General features: G+C 41.2%; 1 protein-coding gene across 1 annotated transcript in view; it reads left to right on the top strand.

Moving 5' to 3' along the window:
• The first annotated feature begins 8,853 nt into the window (after positions 1–8,853).
• TBC1D15 (TBC1 domain family member 15) overlaps positions 8,854–16,338 on the top strand; it is a 35,354-nt gene continuing 27,869 nt past the window's right edge. The window contains exon 1 of the mRNA XM_051610018.1: positions 8,854–9,129. Within this exon, the coding sequence (XP_051465978.1) occupies positions 9,106–9,129 (24 nt within the window). The 5' untranslated portion in view covers positions 8,854–9,105. The remainder of the gene's footprint in view (positions 9,130–16,338) is intronic.

The raw sequence follows: 16,338 nt of genomic DNA, 5'->3' as shown, positions 1-16,338 counted from the left end.
GAAGTTTTAAGTGCTGTCAGTGCTATTTGATCATACAGGCATTACAATGATTGCCTTGATCTAATTTTTTTCATCAGATAAGCTCATTGAGCTTATCAGGCTCAATCAAATAGAACACTTTTCTTTGAACCCTGAGAGAATGTTAGTAGGACAAAGGCCAACACTGAAAGGATACAGCATTTTTAATACTGGGTAACCTGACATTGTCAAATGATGTAGGAGTACTCTCTCTGACATTTGCAGATAAAAGGCTTTGAAAAAAACCAAATTATATCTATCAGGCTTCACAAACATTAACTTTTCCAGAGCATTGCTGCAGTTGGAGTTCTTAAATACATCTTTAGAGTATTCTATATACCAATGCATTTACATGAAGTTTGTTCTGTGATAAATTAATTCCAAATGATCAGTCAGCTAGGGAAACAACTTCTTTAGCGTGACTGCAATTCTATCTATATTAGAAGTGAAAAGGCATGTAAGTGGGAATGGATCAATACAAAGGGGAAAAAATGTATTGAAAATCAATACAAGAAAACAGCTGGGCATTCTTGTTACTGTCACATCTGAACATTCTCTTATTTTAGTAAGTCACAGAATTTGAAACTTGATGAGGAATCTGTAGTGAAGTGACCCTGAAAATTACTGGAGGTTCAGGGCAGGGGCCTGGTTTACAAGGATTTGATAAAAACAGACTGTAGGTTTTTTAAGTTACAAATACAGTAACAAATATCTGAACTTATCTGAGTATAATATGATGTAGGACGCTAAAGCAGGCTCAGTGAGGTTACTTTACATTATGCTAGCATATACCTCATAGACTGTAGTGTGAGCTGGGACACATTGAAATGCAGCTTTGATTCTCAAAACTGGTCGTTGGTAGCCCAGAACAGTTGACGGGGGAAAAAGCATTTGCTGTTGAACCTTATTTGCCTGTTTAATGATAGCCCTGGGCACACTGCCTGTATGCCAAGGGAGCAGCAAAAAGAAGTCAAACTTGGAACCAAGGCTCAAGACTTAGAGTTTTCCACCAATTTTGTGTTTGTATTGTACTGATGTGCTGTCTCCACAATGCATGTTTGTGCGCACTTCCCCAGTGAAAACTGTTGTTTGGCTGATGCTGTGGATTTGAACTGGATGGACATCATGAGTGAAAACAGCAAGCAACAGGAAAAGCAAGGCAAGATAAGGGGCCTTGGTACAATCCCCGCTTTGGCTGTTCTTAGCCCTTTCACTTGAACTTTTTAAAAGTCAGTATCTATATCCTACTGTCTTTGTGTCAGAATTTGCATTTCCTATTGGGTGAGAATTTTTTGGTCAAGAAACTAAATATTAAGAGCTTTTTAGAGTAAGTGTAGTTCCTTAACAGTCTTTCCAGAGCCTATCAGCATCTCATTAAAGGGGCTATAATTAAATTATGAGGAGCAAGTCTGCTGCCTGGAGTTAAACCCTGCAATCAGAGTCCTATGGTGAAATCTTTCAAATAGTAAGAGGCAGTAGAGTGTCCAACGTATGTACTTCTTTTTGCCAGTCTACTCTTTCATTGTTTTGAGACAAAGAGTAATAGCAAAACAATCCTCAACCATAAGGTATGCCCATACTGGCTAGAGAAGTTGGTTTGAGGCTTAAAAGGACATTAAATTGTACTTTGATTTGAGCCCTCAAGGTTACTTGACCATCCTTTCAGTATGGGAGTACTGCACTGCTCAGCACCATGGGACACTGATACTTTTCAGGGACTTGACAATTTCAGCTTGGGAAACAGAGCGATCCATGAAGAGGATTATGATGGCAAGTTGAGAGAAGGAAGGAAGTATTGACTACCTCCACCCTAAAACAATTGTTCTGTTAGTTTCCTGCTCTTTCCAGGAAATGTTGCCTGTTGATGGTGTTGTAATGCACAAGTAGAAGTGATGAGATTACTACTATTTGTCCTTGCTTTCTGCATTCCTAGTTCTGGTAATACTAGTCTATGCCAGTCAGCAAACAACAGATCAGTTGGTTTCATCACTCTTGGATGGCTTCCAACTAGCCTCTGTGGCAGCTGATGCAATTGTGCATCTCTCCTTGCATGACAAATGCAGAACATTTCATGTTGGTATCTGCTCTGCTTTTATAATAATAATAAATTCTTGTCCCCCTAAGAGAAGAAAGCTATTGTGAACTTGTAATAATTTGTACCAACTGTAATGTTTTCTTATGACAAATCTTGTATGTTTTGGGTTGTTTCATGTTCTGGAATTCTATTAATACTTGATATGCATAGATAAGAAATACCAGGTTCACAAACAAGAACTCATAGCTGTGGTTATAGATATACAAAGTGTGACACAATGCAAATATCTGAAGAAAACTTATTGTCCAGTGTACTGCTTTTGTGTCTTGTTACATCTCCATGCCTTCACACTCTAAATACAAATAAATGCTGGTGGGGAAAGGGAATTCCTTCCTTTTAATTTCAGTCTCTGTGTACATAATTTCTTTGTCCCTTGCCTAACCTTGTGGCAGAAGGCAGCCAAGTGTGGAACATTACTATACCTGCATGTTCTACTTGTGCAGGTTAGGGTGTTTTGGGTTTTTTTTTTTTGTTTTCCTAGACAAACTGGTTAGAAAGGCTATAACATCTTAATTTCTCAGTTTCTATATTGCGTTAGAGACAATTAGTGAGTAGAGAAGATCCTAATTCATCCCAGAAGCTACATTTTTACTGGTGAATAAATTAGACCAGGGTGCATAGGGAGCTCTAGCCTTGAGAGCAAATAGCATAGTGCAGCTTTCATCCAGGTGGCAAGTCCTCTTCTGTCCTTTAAATCATGTTTACATGGTGCCTGCCTGGAGTGGCTGTGTCCCCAAACTGTGTCTAAATATTAGTCTATGAGAAACCTAAATGTTATGGGCCATCATTACATAAAAGAGCATGCTAATGATAAAACATCAAGGCCAACTGTAGGTCAGTACCCCAGGCTAACTTGGTTGACTTGAATAGATGCAGCCAGAGCCTGATCTCTCTCTTAACTGTGGTGTAGGATAAAGGGTTCTTTCTTCACCTTTTCCTCTTGTATGTGGAAACGAGCATGTGACAGCTAAATCCTGAGATATCTCGTTTATAATCTATAATAAAACTCATGCTGAGGACTCGTACCTCTTAAGAGTATAGAAGAGCCTGGTCTGCAGCTTCCCTGGGTTTCCTGCAGTACCAGAGTCCGGGACAATGCTTCATTTATTGTCTGTGATCTGTGACAAACTGGAGTAGCCTCAAAAAATTGTGGGTTGCATCTGTCAAAGGAAGGCATACAATATACCTACTTCCTGTGAGCACAAGGTTGAAGGGAAAGATATTTTTTGCAATATTTATCTCTGTTCTCTGCTGGGGGGTTTTTGTTTGTACAAATTAAGCCTGTGATGGAAAGACTTGACAGAATCTGGGGTTGTCTTGTGCTTGCCAGGCTTTCATGTGTTTGAGCATGGGGGCAGCTGATACTTCTGAATACAGGAATAGATCTTGGATTTCTGCTGTGTGGACAACAGTAGCAGCTGCTGCAGTTTTTGGCATAGCAATAATAGCTACACTTTGCAGCTGTGACAGCAACAAACCACAAGAAAGCCAGGAACACTTTTTGGCTGCCCAATTGGTGCTGGCTGGGGTGTTGTGACTACCTTTTTGTGGCAGAGGATTCCTTGTTGGACAAGACGGCTACTTAAAATCTAATCAAGAGTGTGTCTCCAAGCTAAAGATACCTTGTGTATCTGTGTAGTGTGCAAAGGGTTGGACTTCAGCATAGAGCTACAGAATGTCCCACTGTTGTCTTGACAGAAGGGAGAGGAACCTGCTTGCACTGTGTCACCTTGTGGAACTTGGTGGTGTGTTATTCACGTGTGTAAACTGAAATCATGTAAGATACCATTACAGGCTGGGGATCGACTGGCTGGAAAGCAGCTTTACAGAGACAAAGTTGACTGTGAGTTAGCAAAGAAGGCCAAGTAAGGGGGTGTAATTCAGTGGGACTGATACTTGCATTGCGAAGCTATGTATGTTTGGGAGTAGTGGATGAGTCCCAAGGATTGGTGTGGTCCTAAGGCCAGATAAGAAACAAATATATTTAATTTTAATGCTTTACATAGACTACAAGTTGAAAATTAGCCCCTTGCCCTGTTGGAATAACAGTATTCCAAAGACTTTACACACACATAGTCTGGTACTGCATATTCTAGTGTTTTCCAACAGAATTCTATTAACTTTGAAATGCAAGCATTAACTGAAGCCCAGCAGTAATAGAAACGGGATCTTTTAATTCTTTACTTAGTGGATAGCTCTTTCAGGTAATGCTGCGCTCTTCTCTGTTCTGCTTGCAAAACAGGCTTGAAACCTTTTCATTTTGGGTGTTTCACAGTCTTTGAATGCTATATTTTCTTCTGTTATGGTGTTTCTTGGGAAAATCCTGGTAATCAAACTTTAAAATATCTTTAAATAAAGATAAATGTTATGTTTCTAACCATTCTTCCATTGGCATACAATGTTTCTCTGTAAAGCTATTTTTCAGAATTACTTATGTTGCTTTTGCAGTGTACCTGTGTATTTGCAAAATGATGGCCCCATCTGCATGTACATTTTAAAGTCTATGTTTGAAGACTGCAGGAGCTTACTTTCTTAATTCTAATCTCTTCCTTTTCAACTGCTGTTGAGGAGGGCTGCATACAACTCTAGATCCAAAGACCAGGAATGTTTTAAATGTAAAGTTTTAGTCAGGTCATTGCTTTTCCATGTGTTTTGCTTATCCAGAACTCCATGATCCTTCTATAAGCATTCAGGCTTCATTGAGCTTAAGGAATATTCAAGTAGTTGCTTTTAAAATCGCACCTGTCTTACACCTCTTTTTTTCTCCAAGTCTAGTATCCAAAGCCCCAGTTTCTGTTTTCCTTAAGGAATAATGAAAGATAATTGTCTCTTTGGTCAGGGTTTTGAGCTGCAACTCCCTGCTACAAACACTCATTACCTTACATAGGTCTGGCAAAAATAACCAGTCCTAACAAATATTTATCTAGATTTAAATGTTTAAGAAAATCAGTCTAGAAATAATTCACCATTTCCTGGATATTTCACAGCTCTGTCTCTTTAAAAAAATTCTGAGTTTCTCTGTCAGCCTGTTCCCTGCTAAGTGATCCTTTTCTCCTGTCCTTCTTCTGAAGAGCACTTTTGCCAGTATTTACAGTCATAGTTACATGCTTGGCAAAGCAACTCTGATTTTGTGTATAGATGGATCAACCCATTGTGTAAAAACCCTTCTTCCCTCACAAACTATTTCTCACTGCTTAGATGTTATGTGTAGTCTGCACCTTAGTATTCTCCGGTTCCCACTCTGCCCTTCTATTCTTATTGAGTGACTGTACAATCAAATATGGGAATGCTGGAAGATTAAGGGAAAATGCACAGAGGAGCACAGGTTAGCATTCAGTGAGCCTACAGACACACTAACTGTTAAATGGCATGTTTTTAGTGGTGGAAACACTGAAAGAAGAACCTTTTAGTGCTAGTATTACCATAGTACCTTAATCTCATAAAGGAACAAGATCCTGCTGTGGTAGATTCTTTAGTTTGGTCTGTAACTTGGGTAAATAAGCAAATCTGAATTGTAGTCTCAAACTGTCTTTCCCTTCAATGACCAGATTAAAGCAGCCGTTCACTCTCATTTGGGTCAGAATTAACAAGATTTTTCAGCTGTCCTCTGTGGAGAAAATGGAAAATACTTGTCTTGCTCAGAGCAGGATCTTCCGTGTCAGCGTATCACACTGAGCATAACTCCAGCCTCCCACGCATTGGTTCTGGTCCCTCTTTTCATCTGAGAATTGTGCTTCCTAGCTGCTGGCAGGGTGCCTCTGCAGTCGTGTTTCTGAATCTGCCAAGAGGTCATATGCTCTGCCACAGCGCAAAAACGACCCTGACCCAACTACTAAATTAGTCCAGCTTTGAGTAGCAAGGTGGACCAGATGATGTACAAAAGTTCCTTCCAACCTAAATTATTTTATGGCTATGTGAAAATTAAAGACCCTCTTCAGTCCCACTGACAAAGAATTGCTAAGAGACAACACGTGGATGCAGACAGGCAGAACAGACAAGGAAGCACTGAGACAATGTAGTGGTCAGCACCATCGGGGGGGTATTAGTTCATCAGCCATCTACTCAATACCAATTTTGGGGGTACACTTCCTAGTAAAAGGGAGGACAGGACTTGAAGAGTAATGAGACAGCTTGGTGTGCTTCTAAGGGAGTTTTTGACCTGCAGGAAGGTCAGATTAAGGAAAAAGCCTTCAACACAACTTCTTGCATGAAAATTTTACAAGTGATAGGCAGAGTGTAGCACTGAGTTGACCTGATGTGGAAGCTGGCCCTTTGGCAATGAGGCAGATGTAATCTTCCCCGTAATGAGGAAGGCCGTTTTATGTTGGGCCCTAGAGAAGGGTTAGAGTTGGTAGATAGAAAGGAGGAGCTAGATGAGAGGGTTGAAGTGGTAAGGGATAGATGAGTGACCTTTGCAAAAGCATTCTGTAGGAGTCCGAACAGATCAAAGTGGTGTCAGTCACTGTCAAGAAACAGAACGTTACAAGAAAAAAAATGCTTAGCTCTTTGGATAGATAGGAAAAAGCTATGCTTTGGAGGTGTGGTACAAGAAAAAAAAGCTGGAAGAGAGCCAGCTATGTGGAAGAGAGAATCCAGAGAGATGTCTAAGACTAAGGCATCAATCAAACCGTAGGCCTTGGATACAGATGGGTATTGATACTGAAGAGAGAGAGATGGGTGCCAAGAGTCTGGAGGAGGATAAAACCATCTTGTCTGTTAGCTGCCTGCATACGATAACATTTTTATTTGCAACAGGAGTAATGGCTGCAGTAGAAATAAAATGGTGACTCATTAGATAGATATTTATTGACACAATTACCTACAAAAAAGAGAGTATTTAATTGAGTATGCTAATGATCAAGTCTAAGAGAGGAGAACTAGAAGAGGGCAGTCATGCTAGTGAAAAGGGCAGACTTCAAGGAGTCCATTGTAGATTGTGACAAAGGCTGATGAAGTTGAAATGGAAATGTAATTCTGAGTTTCTCCTAGGAAAGACACTTTGAAAGAAACCTTGACAGAGCAGTTTTAGCAGAGTGCTAGAATGAGAGTATGTGAAGGAAGTCCCCAGCACTCATTGCAGACTTTAGAGATCTGAAAGATGAAAAGGAAGTGGGGAAAGGAAGAGGATTACACATGGGTGTGTAACTAACATACGATTATAGCGCAAGGAGAAATAAATCAAAGAGTGATGAGAAAGGGAAAGGATGAAAATTAACACATGGGAGACCAAACAAGATGACAACTTTGTGGGTTGTGGGAGACAGCAAATGACGATTTCACCTCTCAAAGCAATTTACAGTGATACATTTTTAATGTGCAGTCTTCTTCCTTTTATTCGCCTTAATGGTTTGTTGTACTATTACTCAATTTAAATAAAGGAAATACCATAACTATTATGTCTATTTTTTCTATGCCCAGACATTTCCAGACCCAGATATTACTACAAAGACTTGTGTTCTAACTGCAGTTGGATTTTATTTTTATGCACATTTTTATGCAGAAAGTCACTACAGACTCTCACAACTTTGAAGCCAATCACTATTTGTCTTCAGACTAGCAAATCTGGTTTTCCATGGTAGAATACAGAGTGTGGGTGTTAACCCAGCCAAATGAGTTTTTGAGAAGTCAGAAGCTACTTAGGATGAGGTTTTTTTTTAGGCCAGAGACAAAAAGACTTAATTACTTTTGCTCCTTCCAAGTAGCAAATCTCTTGCCTGAGAGCATCTCATTCATCTCTTTCAAATAAACAGTATTTGAGGATATGCGATTTGCTCAAAATATTTTATCATAAGGTGTTGGAATATAACAAATGTCTTAAAATCTTGTAAGGAGGGTGAAATGTTGCAGACATTAAGTGAAACCTAATAAATTATTTTTTTTTTTCTATTTAATACCGTGCATTGTATGCTTTTCCAACTAAGAGCAATCACAACCTGTTGACATCCACATAGGATTTCTTTCGGAGCTTATGAATCTGCACACATATGGAGGCTGAACATTTGGTAACATTGATGAGATTGTAATTAATGTTTGCCTTCACCCCGTGATGAATATAAACATGTTGGAAGCCAAAGGAATCTCATCTTGAGAGCGGTGTATTTTTCACCAACAGCAAAAATCTAGTCCCTGGGCATTAAGGCAGGTAATGGTGCCCACGGGCCAGCTGTTTCCTTTATATTTACTCTGTGCAACAGCAGGAAGAAAACAACTACAGAGAATAACACTACGTGTGTATTACATCAAAAGTTCATAGAATCATAGAATCCTAGGGGTTGGAAGGGACCTCGAAAGATCATCTAGTCCAACCCCCCTGTCAGAGCAGGGTCACCTAGAGCACATCACACAGGAAGGCGTCCAGGCGGGTTTTGAATGTCTCCAGCGAAGGAGACTCCACAACCTCTCTGGGCAGCCTGTTCCAGTGCTCTGTCACTCTCACAGTTCAACAGTTCTCAACGTTCAACAGTCCTCAAAGTATAATCACAATTCCAGAGGGCTCAGAAAAAGCTGAGGAGGAAAGTGAGGAAAACACAAACCAAAACCATCCTTTCTTCGCCTTGCTGCCGCACTTGCACGGTCCCGCAGGGTCACTGCGGCTCTCGCAGCTGTGGAGGCCGGTCCCGCTTCTGCGGTGCCCCCGCGGGGTAACCACCTCGGTGCCGCCCCGTCCTTCGCCGCCTCCTCCCCCCAGCTCTCTTTGCAAGCTCTGGGGGCGGAAAGGGGCCGCGCACCGGGGCGGGGCGGAGGTCTGGCGGCCCAGCCCACGATCAGGCCGCTCGCCCGCCGCTGGGCCCCGGCCAGCCTCGCAGGGAGCTGCGAGGGAGGGATGCGAAAGGAGCGAAAACGCCGAGGAGCAAGAGCGCGGCCCTTGGAGGGGAAAGGCCCGAAAGGCCCAGGCGGGCCCGGCCCGGCCCGGCGGCGCTGACGGGGCGTGTTGTGGAGCGGCGGGGAAGCACGTGAGGGGCGCAACGTCATCATAAACACTCGTAGGCAAGATGGCGGCGCCTCCGAGCGGCAAGGTAAGGGCAGCGCGGCGGGCCCGGCGCCGGCGGCCGGGGCTGGCGTCCTCTCCCCTGCGGGATCTCCTCGCGGGGCCGCAGGGCGCGGGACCAGCCCTCGGGCATGGGCCGTCGCGCCCTGGTGCGGGCCTGGCGGCGGCGGCGGGAGGCCGCGGGCTCCCTGTGCCGCCCTGCCCGGAGCTCGGGAGGGGGTCGCGGCTGGCGGGCGGGCCTTGGGCCCTGGCCGGGGCGGCCCCTCGCGGCGCATCCCGACCGGCCCGCGTCCCGCGCCGCCTCGGCTCGTCGCCGGGGAGCGCGGAGAGCCGGCTCCGGCCTAGGCAGAGGCCGCTCTGCGCCGGAGGCGGGCAGCCCCGGAGCTGGGGGTTGGCCTCCGCGGAGCAGGCGCCGAGGCCGAGCTGGAGGAACAAGACTTGTCCTGTCTACGTGGCCTCGTGTCCCTGAGGTGTTTGTAGACGTTATGAGCCTTTCACTAGCAGTGTGCAGGTTCCTGCTCTGGGGAGGCCATCAAGCCTTGTCAGTCGGATAATTCAGTAATGTCAAGATTTTTGCTTGCCACCGGTCCTTGCCGAGTGTTCTTGAATGAAACAGTAAAGCTTGACATAGATTCAAATGTCTGTTCTGGTTTGAGGTCACAGGATGGAAAGTATTGGCAACCATTTCTGCCTCCCTTCTTCCCTACCAACAGATGTGAGTTATGTCCATGTGATTTTATTGTAGAAGTATTTTTATTCAATGACTTTGTCTTCTAAAAGTGTTACTTTGCAACGCCGGGCTTCAGGATCTGTTATCTAGGGTTTAAAAATCTCACTGTAGTGTCTGACGGTACGTAGCTAGGGTTAGAGCGTGGTAGTCTTCAGTTTCACTTTTACCACCATATGGCAGCAAATGATTGTTTCAGTTCAAGTTGATCTTGGCACAAGAGAACATATGTAATTAGCCATGTCTCTGCTTCTTGCTGAGAACTGGATTTAGCTAGCAGGAAAATTCAGTAGAGATCTCACTTGTGCCAATTTACCACATCCATTTAAACCAGAACTGGCAGAGCAGCCAATCAACTGGAGCTGTTACAAGTCAAAGTTCTTTATGACACCTAGCAGCAGTAAAGATAGCCATACTGTCCTCCTAGCAGTTTATAGCTATGCACGTCCAGTTTTCATGTATATAGAGAAAAATCACTCTTCTTGTTTTCTCCATTCTAAGCTCAGTCCAGCAGTTTATTGGATGATTGTAAATATTATCATTTGGCAGCCTTTTTTTTTTCCCCACATAGGTTTTTATCAGGGTCTTCTACAGGAGCTTTTCTTGAAAGCAGCTATATTATCATGGTTTATGTGAGAGGCTAAATCAGTTGTGGATTAGTTGTCTGCAAGTTTGATATGTATTAGTTCCTTCTAAAAAATAAGTCTGTTTGCTTGAGACTAAATCCCTTAGATGTTGCAAAACTCCCATTTCAGTTATTCTACATCCACAATACTAATGCAGCTTGTTATCGCAACTTCCAATTCAGCAATCTTCTTTGCCATGTCTCTTGATACAGAGGAAAAAAAAGGCTGTTGTGTTTTCTCAGACTTCATGAAGTTACTGAACTGGTTTGAAATTTCATTGCTCAGTAGGAGCAGTTCAGTCCTTCTGTGTATCTCCCCACCTGTGTGTTGCACTTCTGCTTGCTTGGGTACTGTACTCATTTGATTTCTCAGTGTTTTGATTTAGCAAGCTGAAATAATACAGAAAACTCTGTGCATAATTTTCACTGGGTTAGTTTTCTGTTGGTCTGGGGAGCACACTGGATCACAAATAATTATTTTGGATGGCAGTAGGATTTTAGAATTTCACAAACCAGTGAAATTTCACTCCAGGTGAAGTAAGTACAGTGTAAATTGGTACAGAACCAACATTCACACTTAAGGTATTTTATACCTTGGTGTGTTTCCAAGCTAGGGCTGTCGGAAATTAATGACACCTTTCCTCTGGCTGTGCAGTGTTGTAATGAGGTGTTTCAGGTGGTAGATTCCTCAGAGTAGTGGGCAGTAGTTTGTAGGGTGCATTAGTTTCATTTGGCAGGCCTTATATGAAAAGAATGTATTTTATTGTATATGTTCTTTTCTGCAAAATATTACATGAAGTAATTCCCATGGCATGCACCATGGCAATCAGTATATTAAACAGCTGGGATAGTCTGCATTGTCTTAGAATCTTCATGAAATCTTGTTTCAGCAACCCATATAAGGTTGTGGTTTCTATTATATTTTTACCCTGTTTGCCTTCCTTCCGTCTATTGGAGTTTTAATATCTCAGGCCTCATGAATATCAGTGGATTCAGAACTCGGCTATTTGATATTGTCTGTGGTTTCTGCTCCGTACTTTACTGGGATATGAATTATAAATTTAGTTACCTCATATAACTATATGTACTACTTGGATTTCTGCCCTGTTTGTTTTTTCTTACTGTTTGGTATTTCAGAAGGTTCTTTTCAGTGTTTTTCTCTACATGGTTAATTCTGTTCTGACAAACTTAAGTTAATGCTGTTGAGTTCTGGAGTTATGACTCATCCTGTGTTAATGACCATCTGCACCAGAGCACTGTGAGCTTCAGTATTTTGCCCTTTCTTAGAATTACTTTTTCACCAAGTAGCTTGGCAGTAAGGTCTTTTATTTTCAGTCCTTTTGACTTTATGCATGAAAGCAGGTATATTTTCTCCATTGCTTAGCAAATTGCAGTTTGTTTTCCATATTTCAGTGAACTGACTCTGGACTCACCCTTATAACAGAAAACCATGTTAGAAAATGAGGTGAAAAGTTGTGTATGAGGAGAAGAACAAACTTCAATTTTAGTCTGTTAGTATATAGGCTATTATTATGGCTGGTCTAAAGACAGTAACAATTTTTGTGTTATGCTCTTGGTGTTCAGGGTATCTTCAGCACATGGGCTGTTAGATCTTTCTCAAATTACCAACAGGCACATGGGCTGTCAGAAGTTATTTTTCACTTCCCTGTGCCCTTGCTCTTGAAGTTGAAGCTTTAGAGCTTTAACTGGCCAAATACCTGAGCTTCAGGTCTAAGCTCAGATGTTTGACCAGTTCAGCAACTAAAGGTGTTTCAAGTAGCTACTACTAAAAAAATGTAAATGCTGTAGTATTGGGGGGCAGGGTGTGTGTTTGCTGTTGAGGTTTTGTTGGTTGATTGGCTTTTGGTTTGCTTTTTTTCCCCATAGCCAGCACCAGCAAAGAGATTTAAAATACGGTCTGTTTAGATTAGCAGTTTGTTGGCACAGATATAGCAAATTATTTTTGTTTTATATAAATTTCTGTAGCATAGGCAGCATCTTGCTGCACCTTCTACTTGTTAAATTTGGGGCCCAGACTCCTATACATATGTACTGTTGTGTCATTTTATTAAGCACTTGATTTAAAATCTTCATTATAACTTTTTCAGCCTTTATAGTTTACTGTATACGGAATCATATTCTCTGAATATATTGTGCTTCATAGATATTATTTGAACAGAAGCCTTTATCTGCCTTTGCCTCTTGAATTTAGTTAAGGTTTCATTGTATTGAATGTAAAGTGTTTTATTGATAATTCTGAAATTTTTGCATATTTTTTGTTTTCTATTCATTAAGGATTTCTCTTGTACAAGTATTCACGGTGTCAGTAGCATATTACCACCTCAAGCTCTTAGTATCTTGAATCGACTTGTATTTCCACTGATATCCCACTATTGTTGCATAAGTAGCAGAAGTACTTTGTGGTTCAAGAAATCTTCAGTGCACCTAAGGCAGAACTTGAAAATGTACCTTACCTGATTATCTGAGGTAAAAAATAAGTAACTGCTATTGAAAAGCTCTTAGACTCAAGATTTGCACAGTGCCATAACTACCCCAGAGCAGTGGCTGATTCACTGTGTAAGTGCTGCAAGCTTCATCTGTCATGAGAAACTGGATGGCATCTTGGCAGAGGGATGCTGGCCCTGAGCTGTACTCTCTGGCAGAAAAGGAGAGTTGAGTTGGATAAGAACATGGGGAGAGAGTATGAAATGTCAGAAAGATGGACTAGCTAACCATGTGGGAGAGTTGCAGTGCTTCTCCATTTGCTTAAATGTCCTACATATGGCAGGTTGTTAGTGTGTGACAGAGTTAAGAGCAAGACTATAAGGTCTGAATGATCCATGTCATCAGCTACTACTTGGGTGCCCAGAACAGGCAGGGTGGGAAATACATGGGTGAGTAGGGCAGGACCACCCTGTTCTGTGATAGCCCCAGATCCCCGTGGTCCACTTTTGTTACCTGCACATTGTCTTTGGGTGCAGTGTTGTCTTTCACTAGCTGGTATCACAGAGCTGTCAGTTACCACCAAATGACAAGCGTTTAATCCCAAAGCTTTGATTGTATTCTGGCATATGTTGTAATTTTTGATGTGTTATGCTGCAGCTCTCCTGCTCCTGTATATCCCTGGCAATGAAAAACTACAAACATTGCCTGTGGATGGGTCTCTTTAAGCAGCACAAAAAGCTGGAGATACGAGTTGTCCATGTTGTGTCCTTACAGTATTAAGAATGTTACTATTTATTTCTCAGAAGAAGTTCTTAGGACAACAGTGGGACTTCAGAAGGTTATTTTCTGCTGGATATGGAATAAAAATACTTGAACACTTTTCCAGGTCCTTAACTAGCGTGTGACATGACATGTAAATTGTGCCTACATCTTGCCACTTCCCTGTGGTTTTTATTGTAGGAAGGTAGATAATGATTCCTTGGTGCAGCTTTATTTTATGCTGTGTTTCCCTGTTTAACAGCCCCTCTGCCAGAATATGAGATGGAATAACTGCCCTCTCTGTGTTGCACAGTGTTTTTAATGTCTGATTGGAATGAATTGTGAATTTACCTTCTGTAGCACCTGTGGAAAAAAAACAAACAACAAAACAGGCCAAGGTGGCTTAGCAGCATTTGGAAACTCCTAGCCAGTTTTTAGCTTTTTATGGGATTCTGAATCAAATAGACCATAGGTCTAGTTTTCATTCCGTAAAACTGGAAAAATAAGTGGTTTAAATCATGCATGCAGACTGCAAGCATGGACTTGCTTGACAAGTGGGAAAGACCTGTGAATATTAGGTTCCCAGGTATATACTATTTCAAACTTGAAATTTTGGTATTATTAAAAAGTAATACTTAAATAATACAAATTACTTTTTCTTCCTGCTTTCTCCATACTTTCTTTATAGAAAAAAGTTGCCAACTGAATGTTTTTACAGTAATAGGTTTCCTTAGGTGACTGATTTGAAGCACTCAGAAACTTACAGATGCCACAGATGAATAAATCTGGAAACAATTTTGCATAGAACTAGCTTTAATCTAGCAAGATAATAGAAAACGTTTGAGAAGTTCCGATATATCTACAGCTACTAGACAGAATTAAAATTTGTTTGAAATAATTTTCAGGTTACTTCATTTGCGTTGTTTACGTTGGATGAGTGCTTTTTTCAAACACCAGTAGTTTGTGTTTTGTTGTGGAATCAGCAGGGTTTGGCTTTGGTGTGTATAATAACATCTAAACATGAGGAATGTACATCTCTGTGGGTAGTTAAATGTTTGCAAATAGGTGTGAAAGGAAACAAGCACACTGTTTCAATTTGTAGTTAGACCTTTCATGGCTGGACAATTTTTGGCCTCAAGCACCTAAGCAACATACGCTGCTTTTCTTCCCTGAGGTTCTGTTTCCATGACTCTGCAGAGCACAGGTTTTTTACTGGGAAGGTAGGTGGAAGGGGTTGTAATATTGAGGTAAGGAATGCCATTTAGGTTTTGATTAAAACAGGGACACATCAGCTTATCTAGTCACCTGTGGTGTGCATTTACTAACGTGAGCTTATTTTTTTTCATGATGGGTTTATTAATGTTATGTAAACTTAGAGGAAGAATGATGGCTCTAATCATATTAAAAGAAAATGAAAGATTGAGCTTGATTCCACCTACTTCTCACCTTTGAAAAAGCCCATCATGATGTATGTAAAATAATGCATAGTACAAAAACAAGGTGAGCCAGTAACTTTTTTCTGTCTCATAATACAAGAAGCATAATGAACTAACTGAACAGATTGTTCTTGAAACTCTTAAATTCTTTTGCACAGTGGACAATAAACCCTTTCTAAATCACAGACCTCTGTCACAACAGCCAAAAAGTTACCAAGTTTTAAAGGAGATGGGGTTGTTTTCCTATGCAGTGAATGTTGACAGGTAATACTGATGCAGGTTTTGATACAGTCTGGAGGAGTTAAGAGTTAGTTTAACTGCTAATAAGGGGGGAAATGGGCTCATTATCCTGTCCTATTCTTACCTTGTCCCTTTTACTGTCTCCATACCTATCAGGTTCTTAATACATGTATTTTGCATGCACACTGTCCTGGTTTGAGCCAGGATAAAGCCAATTTTCTTTTTACGTTGTTTGTCCCCGCCCCCTTATACAAGTCCTTAGTATTATGATTCTGACCATTCTCCAGCATTTGCTGTCTGTTTTCCCACACGTTATTTCAATATACTAATCTTACACGTTCTGCAGTAACCTGCTGTTTTGGCAAGCGGCAGTGTAGGCTGGAATTGCCTGGTTTTGAAGTGTAGGTTTTCCTGGCTGCTTAAGAGGTACATATGTGCTGATGGGCCAGAAGTTTGCCTGATTGTTGGGCTGCCGAGGCACTGAGCAAATGCCTTCATGGGCCACATGGTGTGTGTGGTTGAGCTACACAGTGTTAGAGTTGTCTATCAAGGGATGATTATTCAAATCAAGCTATTGGTATATTATATTTTAATTTGATGCTTTACTTAGTACCTATTACTTTCATGTCTAATTTAATACTCCTTTCTCTCTTTGAATTAAGTAATAGCTTGTCAGTGCTGCAATATCAGACAACAAAAATCTTATCATAACTACATTTTACTGTAATGCACTATGAGAATACTTAGTAGCATTTTTTATTTTTCTGCTTGCTAAGAACATTGTGTGAAATACAGTCATCCAGTGTAGCTACCATTACAGATTAATATTCTCAAAATCAGCATACTTATATGCAGTTATAGAGTCATCTTACAAAATACCATTAAACAAAGCAGCTCAGTATTCCAGATAATGCAACAGATTGCAACTTCCAAAATGTTTTGCAGTGGTTAAGTCGTAGTTAATCTTTTGTAAGATGCCATATCTTTCTTCAATATAGCTCCATA

The sequence above is a fragment of the Apus apus genome, chromosome 1, assembly GCF_020740795.1.
Source record: "Apus apus isolate bApuApu2 chromosome 1, bApuApu2.pri.cur, whole genome shotgun sequence".
In the NCBI taxonomy this organism is placed as follows: Eukaryota; Metazoa; Chordata; class Aves; order Apodiformes; family Apodidae; genus Apus; species Apus apus.
The sequence above is the reverse complement of the archived record's forward strand: the minus strand, read 5'-3'. Positions and strand labels throughout refer to the sequence as shown.